The 13,154-nt window shown below is 44.0% G+C and overlaps 1 protein-coding gene across 2 annotated transcripts in view; it reads left to right on the plus strand.

Moving 5' to 3' along the window:
- Positions 1-265: 265 nt before the first annotated feature.
- The window catches only part of SHROOM4 (shroom family member 4), a 289,038-nt gene continuing 276,149 nt past the window's right edge, over positions 266-13,154 (plus strand). For both annotated transcript variants that reach the window (XM_077145723.1, XM_077145725.1), the window contains exon 1: positions 266-483. In XM_077145723.1, the coding sequence (XP_077001838.1) occupies positions 367-483 (117 nt within the window). In that variant the 5' untranslated portion in view covers positions 266-366. The remainder of the gene's footprint in view (positions 484-13,154) is intronic.

Consider the following 13,154-nt stretch of genomic DNA (forward strand, 5'->3'; position numbering starts at 1 on the left):
TTGATGTGAGGCCTTGCCTCACTCCCACTCCCCAGCGATCCTATAGGCGAGGTCCCAGTGACTGCCCCTCCCCATTTCTCCGTTTTCTCGTCCATTACGCGCTATCCCTCCGCCTCTCCTTCTTTCTTTTCTTTACTTTTTTTTTTCCTTCTCCTTTTCCCCCCCTCTCTCCCCCTTTCTCCAGCTCCGTGTCATTTCCTCCTTGCGCTCGCTCGCTGCCCGAGCGTCTCCAGCCGCGAGAGTAGGCGGAGCAGGGCGGTGCGGGGTGGCGTAGCGCTGGAGGGCTATGGTGGCGGGGCTGCTAGGGGCGGAGGCAACTTAGCCCCCGCGGTAAAGGAGACCGGCGGCGTTTGAGCCGAGCCGAGGATGGAGAACCGGCCTGGGTCCTTCCAGTACGTTCCTGTGCAGCTGCAAGGGGGGGCGCCCTGGGGTTTCACCCTCAAGGGGGGTCTGGAACACTGCGAGCCACTCACAGTGTCTAAGGTAAGAGCTGGCGGCTCTATCCTGGCGGCGCCCAACTTTGAATGGGCAAGCGGGCGCGCAGGCTGCCTCGGGACGGGGCTCTCGAACCAACTTTTGAGACTTCTCCTGAGCAGGGAGTGAATGCCCTCTGGAGGGTCATGCCACCAGCCCCAAGCGTAGACACCCACTGGGGGACTGGAGCACGGGATGAGAGCACGGCTGGCCCGGGTTAGAGCCCTGCGGGCAGACACATTCAGGAGGGTGCTGGGGCAGCCTTTGCTCCCCGCGCCGGGACTGCAGTTCTCAGTTTGGAGTGGAGGAAGTGGCGGCTGTGGGGGCTTCCTCCTTGAAGGCCCCCGCGCCCCTGTGGGATACTGAGAGGCTGAAGCAACTGGCAACAGGGTTTGGCAGCGCTGGGTCCTCCGCCGGCCGGCGGGCCGTCCCACCAGGGCAGGTTGCAGGGCGAGGGTCGGGTGTGAGAACGGAAATTAAGGATACGTTGGTGACTTTCCTCAGCCTCGCTTTCCACAGCCGGACGCGCTCATATCCATTCACCCCGCCGGGCGTTGTTGTTGCGGGTTCGGCTCGGCCTTTCCCTCCCTCCCACCGGAGTACAACCTCAGCGCCGGCAAGATTTCCTGCACTTGAGAAGTGTGGAGGAAACTTTTGCGCCATGGAGCGCAGCTGTGTTGAAGCTTCAGCCACCGCTGCCGTCGCTGCAGCCTCCAGGGTTTGTTTGTTTTAGTAGGCTGTGATCTGCTGGAAGCCAAGTTGCAGCAGGGGACAGGGAAGAGGAGCTCTCCTGAGTGCTCACGAACTTCCAAAGCAAGCCATCCTGGCAGGGGTGGTGGTGGTGGGGCGCCGCCAGGGCTGTTTTGGGGAAGAGAGACTTGTAGGACGGCTCACCTTGAGGCACTAGATTTCCAAGTGAGTGAACTTCAGGAACTTAATCCCAATTTATTTTTGTTTCTTTTAAATGCTCAAATCTGAGAAGCTTTCCCCTCCAACCAGCTCAAATTGCAGCTGATATTGTAGATATGGGTTTGAGCTGGAGATAGGAAGATGTGGCTTCTCAGCAGGGAACAAATGCCACTTTTTTTTCATTCTTTCATTTTCTTTTCTCTCTCTCTCTCTCTTTTTGGCATTTAAACTTTGCTTATATCTCAGCAGCAGGGGGTTCGCCCCAGCAACTGGGGCTGCTTTCACCATCCATTTGAGCTGCTGGTAAACCTGTAGGTGTCCTTCATCCCTTGGGCCCACAATCTTAGCAACCCTTGGGTGCCAATTTAATGATGTGTACCACTCAGCTTGAGCAGCCTAAGGTATGCCAAGGCAATATTTTGGGCTGGCAAGGGAAACTTCTGATATCTATCCTCCCCAAACACCAATAACCAGATCAGTCCTTCATCCAGCACCTCCTTCCTCCATACTCATCATGCATTTCTAACCAGCCTGAGATGTCTTTGTCACCCACCTGGGTTCTTGCCCCCTCCTAAGTCACTCCACCTCCACTGTTATCCACCTAGACATTTTTAGGGAGTAATAAGTTTAAGAAACAAAACAAAACACATGCATTCCCTTTGGGGAGGGGAATCCTGGCCTTCAGGAATTTAGTCTAATCAAACTCCTCCTCTCCCCCACCTCTTTCCACCAAGGTCACAGTGGGATATGCAGCCCTCCACGGTCTGGTAGTTCCTTCCTTTCTTTTGCTCCTAATACCACACATAGAATTTCCACAGTTTGCCTAGACAACCTGCTTTGTAGAGGTCATTTCTTCCTTCTGCCCAGCGCTGACCCATCATCAGAAGCATCCCAGAGAATGCTTGCTCTTGTGGTCTTGGATTATTTTGTGAGCCAGCATGAGCATGGCAGGAGGTGTTACTAAGTATGGGGCAGCCAGCAATTTGTGGTCTGGCTGGGGGATTACTTGAGGGTAGATGAGGGTTTCTTTGGCCAAGCTGTTGGGACGTGCCTCTTGTGTTGAGAGGCAGGGTGCCTTTAATGATTCCCTTTCCATTGAATGTACAATTGACCCCTTTTATAATAAGACTCATTATTACATGCATTTGGCTATTTAGAGAGTGATAATTTCTCTCATCCTTCCTAATAGCCTGTTTTCTTAAAGTAAAAATCAGCTATAACCTGGTTATTTCCAACCAGGAACTATATAAATGGGCCAGAGTATTTTTTTTAAGCGTAGTGGTTGCCTGTATTTTTTTTTTCCCCTTGCCAAGGTACTCTTTGACATATTTCACTTAGCTCCCCTCCATTTTTCTGCCTTGGTTCTTTTTTTTCCCTTTTATGCTTCAGAACAATACAATTTTCTCTTTGAAAATAGCTTTCTCAGTCTGCAGTGGTGGGTATGGGCAGGAGGGGAATAGAAAGAGAATTGGTCTGGCAGATTGGAAACTTGGGTTCTCATTCTTACTCTGTCATTCACTATTTTTGGAATCCTGTCCTCTCTACATCTCTTTCCCTCTCTTGGTGTCCCCATGTCTAAAATGACATTCAACTGGGTGGTCTTTAAATGAGACTATGACAATCTACTAATAAATTCTGGCCCTTTTCTTCCTGGAAGGGTTGTGGACTGAGGAGGATGTTACTTTTCTTCATTTGCACACAGTGTTATTGTTTACAGTGTGTTTCACACCCCTTACACCATTAGCCTCTTATAGCCACCCTATGAGGCAGTCAGGGAAGGTTGTAGAGAAACTGATGGAAAAACTGAAGCTGTGATACATCCAGTGGCTTGCCTAGGTCTATTAAATGAATCAGTTGTAGACTCCAAGTCCACTGTATTTTCTGTTAAAGAGTGTCTTGGTTCTTCTGGTAGTCCTGCAGTTTGTGAAGGAACATGGAGCAGTAGCTTTCAGGGATGTATCTATTATTAGCAGCTTCCCACCCCAGTGATCTCATGCCAGCTTGTGATTCCACAATAGGTGAAGAATGAGTTCTGGGTAATCTGATGGAATCTGTGCTCAGGAAGAAGGCAAGAACTATTTATTTTTTTTTCACTCCAGATCATTTGTGATTATCTCAAATCAGGCAAAGAGAGATACGGTGCAAGAACCATGGTGGGAAAATGTTGGAGAGCCTCCTTCGATGTTATGGGAAATAAAAGTGGTTTGGGTCTGGGATGGTGTGGCATACATGCTTGGAGCTATCTTATGGAACAGAGAGAGACATCTGGGGAATGGGGGATTTGAGAAAAGATGAGTAGTGGGAGCAGACGGCATGGGGTGTAAATGACTACCTCATATTTGCCAAAGGAGAACCTAGAAACCGAGAAAAGAGCCAGGTTGAAGGAGTCATCATTTCCTGCTGGCTCCTGTGATTTCCCTGAATGTCCCAATATATGGGGACTGGTATAGTCTCTTCCAGACATCAAGTGGCCAAGAAAGTAGAAATATTAAACAAACAACCTATTGATTATGCAAGTGTTAAGGAATGGTTTGTGATTTTCCCATGCATTGTGGTGTTCCTAATGAGATCATGAGAAAAAAAGAAACATGACCCACGAGGGAATCGGACCTGAGATCTCGACATTATTACTGCCTTTGACTAGAGTCTTATACTACCTCATTGGCTCAGAGATTCCACCTCGACGAAATGGAAATACTCTCCCAATCACTTTTAGCTTTTCTGCTGCCTAGATATCTCCCTCTATAGTATAGACAGTTATCCATGAAGTTGACTTCCTGCATTGGAAGAGAGCCTCAGGTTGGCTGATCATTCCAAGGGCCTAGCACCAGTGATTTTACATCAAATAGGAGCTTTCAGAGGCCTTAGAACTTCAGGTTTTATCTTCTTGTGCTGATTGTGTGTGTGTGTGTGTGTGTGTGTGAGAGAGAGAGAGAGAGAGAGAGAGACAGAGAGAGAGAGAGACTGAGAGACAGAGAGACTTGTTGAACTATGATGTAAAGTTCCCACACCCAGTTTGAATTCTTGGAAGTGTGCCCTGAGGTTGACAGAGGGTGGAAAAAGAAAGGGCGGAGCACAGTTTGTTGTATAGGGATGCAGGAAGAGGAGAAGTAGGAGGAAAACTGGGGAGGAGGCAGAAGACAGCCTCACTCTCACTCTACTTAGTTGCCCTTTTCCTGGCCCATTATTGGTGGGAGTCTCCATCAGTGAGGGAAATAGGGCTTAGTTACTTCCCTGGAACAAAGTAGGGTGGGGGTGGGGGTGATGGTCTGGAGGGGAAAGAAGCTTCACCTCCTGCAGTTAACCGACCTGCACTGTGTTTTGTTGCTCTGCCATTTTTACCCTCTCGAGATCTAAGTACCTATTTGCAAAATGGGGGTAGGCATCAAAGATGATATGAGTATAAATTGAGCAAGTTCTAATATTGTTTGCCGTCCTAAGCCTAGGAAGAAGGTGATACTAAGCCAACCTTGGCAGGGCATGGTCTTTAAGTTAGTTTTAGCCCCGTCCCTCATCCTCACTCTGACCCTATTTCTAGAAGAAGGAGACAAATACGTGGTTGAGATTCCAAGGGGGCCTGGGTAAAGTCAGATTGAGATTGTCTTGTGGTTGGCAGTGAACTTGGCAGCAATTTTGAGTTCTTGTTGAATTCAGAAGCAGTTATGTAAGAAATTATAGTTTCGGTGAACCATCCTAGATGTATTTGAGGCCAAGCCTACCCCTAGACCAGGGCCTGGCACTCACAAAGGGATCTTCATGGGATGTACTTCTTAGGAGTTTAGTCCAGCCTGGTTACTTACATGAATCCCCTCCTCATCTCTGCCTCTAGAACCATCAAACGTGTGTATGCCTCCATTCCCCAATGTACTTACTGCCTTCACCCAGAAAGTAAAGGACATTTGGCGGTGTGAGGTAGTAATCCATCCAGAGAGGTACATGGTACAAGGAAGGAGGAGGAGTAAGAAAGGTGAGTGGTTTGTCTGGTAACCTGTGCTGAGCTTGAGTACACACAAATTTTGGCCCTGCTGGGCTGTCATAATACCTGACACACTGTTTAGACCCATACATATGCTTTCTGAGGTGAAAAAGAGTCAGCTTGTTAGAGGGTTTTCCCTCTCCAAAACCTCAAGCAAAGAAAATAATTCAACTCCAGCTGGAAGATACCTGAGCAGTGTCCCTTAAAATATTTAAATGATTTTTCACTTTGCCCCCAGCTCGACCCTGCAACCCCATCCCCAGGAAGATTTTAAACAGAAAAGAGGGACTCAGACATGAGATTAGTGCTTATGGGGTGATTATCTGGAGAGAACATCAGGGTTTTTATAGTTAGGCTTCTTCAGAACGAAGGTGAGGGGGGAAGGCTAACCCATCTGAGAAAAGTGAAAAGTTAATGAAAAACAGCAAATATTATATGAAGGGCTGCTATCACCGCTGCTATTCTTGGAGGACATCTAGAATCACAGAATCTGAAAATAATGAGGGCCATTTGGAAGTCACCTAGTCTTAATTTTAACCACTGCATGGATCTCCTGTGCAGTATTCCTGAGTTTGTTCTCCTATGGTCATCCTTCTAAGTTGGCTGATTACATTCTTGGAAAACTTTTTCTTATGCTGAACTTAAATCATTCTCCTTGTTCCTTCCATCAAGGGTCATAGCTCTGCTTTCTGAGACCTCACAAAACAAGGCTGCTTTCTTTCTCTGGCAAGGACAGCCCTTTGGAGGTCTGATGACAAAGACTTTGTCCCTCATCTCTTTTTCTAGGTTGCACAGCCCTAGATCTTTCAACTGTCCCTTACGGGATCTGAGATCCAGGCTCCTTTTTGACTCTTTGACTGTTTTTTGTGGCCAGACCATACCAAAGCCTTGTGTCAAACAAAAAGCTTTTTAGTGGAAGTACCTGTGCTGCTGCTAAACCATGTCTTCCTAAGGCATCTGGGACAACTGCATTATAGAATTTGGAGGGAGATGTTTCACTTCCTACTATTTATTTAAAATTGCCCCTACCCCTATCCCAGGCCAGCCTTAGGAAAGGTATTCTAGACGACATGAGATAAAAGACATAAGCCCTAACTTCGAGGAGGTTCTGTGTTTATACAAAGGAGTTGTTAGCTTACAGAGATGTAATTTGTATAACAGACTAAGGAAGCAGCATTTAATGGTATGCCAAAGTCAGAACTCCCTCGCTTCAGATTATTTTTTTAAAACCAACACCTGGCTTGGAATTTGTGGGCATAATCTCACTGAACTTAATTTTTCTCTTTAACTAAAAAATAGGCGTCTCCAAGATGGCAGATGTTAACTATATGTGATATTCAAGCAGTCTCTAACTTACAGAGACCTTATGTAGGAATTTAGAGACAGCAGTCTCTGTTGCTTCCTCTTGCAGGTCTCTGTCTCCCTACACCCTGCCACAGGCACTGATTGCAGGAGCTCCTGCTGTTGCTGTTATCCCTTGGCCCTAGGACCTACTGTTTTTACCTGGGATACCCACAAAGGTCTTTCACCTGCTCCCTCATCCCTCCATGCCCCAACATCCACCAGTTTGTCACTTGAACTAGAAAAATATTTTTCCTTGCTACTAGAGCCCTGATCAGAGAGTGAATTGGGGTAGGACTCAATCCTCATTATTATTGAAGGGAGAGGGATCTGGGGAAGAGAAACTTGATGTTTAGGAAACATGTCCCCAAGAACACATGTTCTTGATAGTGGTTTTGGAGTGGCCTGCTTAATCTACAGTGTATGTGACTGATTATATCACTGAACCTGACCACCGTTTATAATATTCTCTCTATAGGGAACTGTATTTAAAGCTCAGAGCTGCTCATTTATGGAAGGTATTCTTGGAAAGGAATCCATTCATAAGTTAGGAACAAGTGCTCTAGATAACTCTGTTACATAGCCTTCGTTGAGTTTGGCATCAGTGCTCATATCCTTGATTCTGATACCCAGATGTGTGTGTGTGTGTGTGTGTGTGTTTTTGTGTGTGTGTGCATGGCATGTGCATCGTTAAATTTCTCTCTGAAATGGATTTCCAAGTTTATCTGAGCATAATGTCATTGGCAAGTGACCCATTTATGTTGGTTATGTTCGTATAACTAGATAACTTTCACTCACCTTCTATGGAGCCAATATTTTTTCTACTGGTGCCCGCCATGAAATACTCCCTTCAGACATATTGCGGTAAGTCATTAATTAATAGGTTGAGGTACTATGTTTCCTAGCTAAGGATTGTGCTCCAGGGACTAAGATGGAATAATGGGTTTGTCTCCTTATACTCCTTTGCCCCATCCAGTATAAACAGACCAAGTGGAAAGATTGTTTTATGCATTAGTTTTGCAGGGGATGATCTATTCTTCCTTATACCACACTGGCATATTTACCTGGGTACATAGCCATCCTCGTGGGCACTGGAGTTACAAGAAGCGAGATGACTTGGTTTCTCAAAGCAAATCCTAACCCTTCCCCTTTGACTTCACCCCATCCCCACCTTTTTCAGTGTTGAGTCTGTGACTATGCCATGTCACAGAGCCAGCACTGCCTAATAGCATCAGAGACACATTTTCCATACATTCAGACTGTCCCTTCGTGTCCAGTCTTTGGTTCCCAGCCTCCCTCCACCAGCACAGTTGCTTGAGGCCTACATTTTGGATGGTCTCATTCAAGTGTCATTGCCTCTTTGTTCATTTATTGGCTATCCTTCCTTCTATCCAAAACCCAACTTCCTTTTTATGGGGGACCCATCTAGTCTCTTGTACCAGCTTTGTCCCTCTTGGCTCAGGCATTCATCTATTGAGTCTGGTGAGATAAACTCACAGAGGTTAAGGATGATAAAGTTTGAGGACACTCAGAAAATTGGTAGCAAAATCAAGGTGAATTTTTCTCTTTATATTCTGTTTTACTCTCTGTCCTGTGGAGGACAGGACCATTGTCACATTCCTTATACTGTCATATCAACTTCCTGAATAATCTTGGTGTGTTTCTTCACCTCTCTGTGCCTTCCTGTTTCTTCTCAGGCACTCCCAGTAGAGGGGGCGGGAGTGTTCTAAAGGCTCCAGGATCCTTGCCTGGACTAGGCTGGGGAAGTCTGAAGGCTGACTGACATCAGGCATTTCTTACAGTGCGTTGCTTTTCTGCACACTACTATTTCCTATCCTTCCAGAAGTAGCTGTTTCCTGGTATGTTCTCCGGGACTGAATGCAGCATGGTCTGTTAACTTTCACTCGAGTCTTTTAATGTTACATCTGAGGAATGCGGGAGGTGGGACTAATTTGGCAGGATCAAGGGTTAAGCCCAGTGACGGACAGACCCTTTGTGGTGTCTTCTGGCCCCCACCCTAATGCCACTCAGCAGATTCCCAGCTGTATGGCCATCTCTCTTCCTGAGCCTCTGGCAGGAAAGTTTTGAATGGGTCTCCTATGCTGACTTTCACGGTCCATCAGAAATTGATTTTTCTTTTGGAGGAGGGGGTTGGGGATGAGATGGAGTAGAGCTGGAAGTAAAGCTGGTTTAACAAGTTACTCTAGAAACGGGTTAGAGTCTCATAACTTCAGCCCCATCTTTGCTTATGAGAGGATGACAAGCTAAAAGCCTTGCCTTTGTTGGGCTGCCTTGTTGTTTTCCATCTCTTTTTGAGATTGTTTGGTGTAATGAAAGCCCCCTGAAAACTTCTACTGGTAGGCAGCTTTTCATGGCATCTTATCTCTGATTTAGTGGTCAAACGATGACATTTTGGAGCTTCGGGAGATGAGTAAGTATCCGGTCTTGACTTTTCTGCTCTTTGGAGGCCTTGACTTAGAGTTTAGGGCTTTGTATTAATTTAAGTCCCCAATCAGGAAGGATCAAGCCAACAGACTGAAAAGTGATCCAGGCAAGGACCTTATTCCACTTACTTGCATAGATGTATCCCTACTGGGTGGAGGCAATGAAGTGTGGGTTGGATCTCAGTAAACTCTTGTACTCAAAGGTTGGTCAAGGCCTAGACATGGTGGAAGAGGAAGGGGGGAGGCAAATGTCTTTTAAAGAGGAACTTCCCTGTGGTCAATAGTGCTGCTTCTAGGCATTTTAGATGTATTCTTATTTAATCTTTATGATTACTTTCTGAGGTAGATATCAATTTCCCCATTTTACAGATGAGGGGCCTGAGGCTCAGGAGAGATTAAGTGACAGACTCTAAGCCACACCATAAGTGAAGAGCTATCATTAAAATTTACTTCTTTCTGTTGTCGTGCTATTTCTTTCTCTAAATTGATGCATATGTACTGAGAAATGATGACCATACACTTATGTGATGATATTAAGAATTACTGATTGCATATGTAGAATGGATTGTTTTCTAATGTTGTGTTAGTTAATTTTTTTTAATTAATAAAAAAAAAATTTACTTCTGTCTGACTCCAAATCTCAGATACTTTCAACAATATCATATTTACGTAGGTGAAAGAGAGAGGAAGAAAAAGAAAAGAGAACTAGATAAGAATATGAGAGAGAGAGAGGGAGAGAGGGAGAGAGATGTAATTTAGTGTAGGAACTGGTAATATTACCAATACTTGTACCTTAGAGGTCAAGGTCAAAGGAAAGTTTTTGTTTACTTTTGTTTTGAATTTAAAATTAGAGTAAGGGGACTTTGGAAGACCTGACATTTAATCTTAGCTCTGCTAGTCAGTATTTGTGTAACCTTGACCAAGTCACTTCCCTCTCTGTGTATCAGTTTCATCATTTTCAAAATGAAAATAATAAAACTTATACTGTTTTTCCAAAATGGAGGGAGATTCATTTTAGCCTATGTCTCATATATGTACTGGATGCGTATGTGATTTTAGAAAGAAATAAAATGCATACTGCAGGTGTCTCTTATTAAGCAGAAATTCTCTGAAGAGAATTTTGAACTTAAAGAATTAGCTGTATGAGGTTTCCAGAATCATTCCAAGACCTGGGAGAATTTTAAGAGTTGTGTGAAATGGCAGGACACTTTTTTTTTTTCTTTTTTGCATGGGCAGGCACCAGGAATCAAACCCAGGTCTCCGGCATGGCGGGTGAGACTTCTCCCTGCTGAGCCACCGTCGCACTGCCATACAGGACACTTTTAATGCTGATGTCCGATGCTGCCAGAAGTTGGAAGACCAAGCATGATCTTCTGGCTAATATCTGAAAACGTAGCATGCAAGGCTATGCTAAACCTTGTCTGGTTGTCTTAACGATGTCTCAGTTAAGCCTCTGACCAATCAATCAATCAGTCAGTTATCAAATCAACACATATTTGTTGAACACTTTGTAAAATGCCTAACCCTAAACCAGAGAATACAAGAGATAGCCACCATAGAAGACCTAGTCCCTGAATTCCGAAACACAGTATAGTTTTGCTGAGAAGAGGTACTAGTGCAAGCCCAGGAAACAAAAAGCTTTAAGTGCTGAAAGCTTGAGATAGGATCTAGCACAGCAACTTTCATTCAGTGGGAAGAGATTTCATTGTTAGCTAATGCAGTCAGGGAGCTTTGTGGAAAAAGGAGGGAGAATTAGAGTTAGGCTTTGAAGGATACATAGGATATAGGCAGGCTGGGGCGGAAGGAAAGTGTTCATTCCCGTCAGTGCAAATACTGCGTGTCCTAAAGAAACAGGCAGGAGACTGAGTGCAGTTTGTTCACTCCATGGTGAGCTGACTAACAATATCAGCTCCCCAAGGGCAGGGCATGTGTGTGTTGTCATTCGTTTACTCGCTTATTAATGCATTCATTAAATTTATTGAGTACCAGTTCTAGGAGCTGAATTATTCTTCCTGTAGCCTATGAAACCCAGAACAAAGCTCCATAAATGTTGCTTTTATTTCTTTTCTGAAAAAAATACCTCTGCAGTGCTTACCTTGAGCCAGGTGCTAGTTTTGTATATGAGGATATTGAGGCATAGAGGCATTAGGTAACTTGCCCAATATCACATTATATGATGTCTGACTGGAAACATAAGTTAGGCAGGGGTGATCTACTTGTTGTTGAAGAGTAATGGGATATTAAAGGTAATAGATTTGAACTAGGTATTCTGATGAACCCAGGAAACGGGGCTATTGAATTGTTGCAAGTTGGAAATAGGGAGTCATTTTGTTGTTTTGGAGGATTAGCATTAAATGTACTAAAATGAAAGCATCTAGCCCATACTAGCCACAAAAAACATCCATGAGAAAAGACCAGAACTGAACGATAGATAACGAAGGGGCATTTTGAAGTAATAAACCCAGAATCAGTCACCTTGGCAATGTGCTGCCTGTTGTTATACATTAGCAAATTGCCTGAGGTTAGCGGTAATGTATACCATTTGGATCTGGAGGAATGAAGAAGGGGTAGGAGTCAGAGATGAACCCAATATTTCTGGAATCTAGTCCAATCTGGAAGGCTTTGAGTGGGAGGGGAAACCAATTTTACTTCAGTTTTTGGACCTTTGGAGACAGGTATCTGTAGGGACAATTAAGTTAAGAAGACTCATAGGCAACTTGGCAGTTGGGTGGAGGTAGAAGGGTTTGTTTATTTAAGACCACAGATCAGTTAAAATAATACATCATTCTTTTAGGTCAACACAATTTAGCAATCTGCTGATTATAGTGGAAATTAGTGAATAGCCAGACAATCTTGTACCCAGCAGACATTGGAATAGGCCTGCATTGTTATTTTTTGGCCGTTTCAGGCCATAGCTTTGCTTTGCTATCTTCTCCAATCTGATGGATGCCTAAGCAATTGAGGTGTTACTGGATGAAATTCTGTGTGATTTAGTACTTTCAAGTGATGGGAAAGCCAAGCAAAGACAGAAACAAACAGGAACTAGAGAGAAGGCTCTCTTTAAAAAGCCAAACTTCAGATGAGAAGTTTGAAATATTAAAATGGTTTGATATTGTTAAAAAAAAAAAATCAGTTGACTTCCCAAGAAGTTTAGGAATTGCTTTCTCTATGAAGGACAAACTTCAAACCAATGGAGTTCCTAGTCGGTCGCATTTTGTTGTTTTCAGCTTTATACCACCTGCATAATTTAGTATTATTAAACTGTAAACATCATTGTCAATATTTGTACAACAGTGTTGGTTCTTAAATGTGACCTTTAAAAAGAGCTTTTTTAAACTTGCAAATATGGACTCATTCATGGAATCATTGCCTTCAGTGGTGTCTTCACCACACACTCACCCTGATTTTTATATGAAAATAAAGAGGAAATGAGAATTTACTTCACAGATCTGGTTGGGAAAAAAAAGTTTTATTATTAACAGAAACTTTCGCAAATTTGAAGTGATTATTTGACCCAAACCTTAGTACTGCTGCCCTGTATATTTACAAGAAATTCACAAGAAAAAGTCTAACTTTGTGTGCAGATGGGCCTGCCAGTATGATCGCTAGTACATTCTCATCCCCATCCTTCTTGGATTTGCATTTTAGATCTGTTACTCCTTTAGGGCAGCATCATCTGCTTTTCTACATGGTGAAGAGCTAAAATGCAGAATGTTGTAAAGATGCTTGTGCTATGGGACATGGTCTAAATTCACTCCCTTCATACCTCCTCACAGAAAAAACTCACTCATGCTGAAAGGTTACTTGGAGCAAGGGTTCTTTACCCAGATCCTCTCTCTGGCAAGGTGAAATAGTTTGTAACTTGTATTTTAAATTGATTTGAGAATCTAGCTGCTATGTATTCTTTTGTGAAAGCGACTCCCTCCTGCTCCAGATGTAAAGGGTTAAATATATACTTTTCTTTGTGTTTTCCTGTGCCTTTGGCTGGAGGAATGTGCAATGTTCTGAAA

This window comes from Tamandua tetradactyla, chromosome X, assembly GCF_023851605.1.
Source record: "Tamandua tetradactyla isolate mTamTet1 chromosome X, mTamTet1.pri, whole genome shotgun sequence".
NCBI classification, from domain to species: domain Eukaryota; kingdom Metazoa; phylum Chordata; class Mammalia; order Pilosa; family Myrmecophagidae; genus Tamandua; species Tamandua tetradactyla.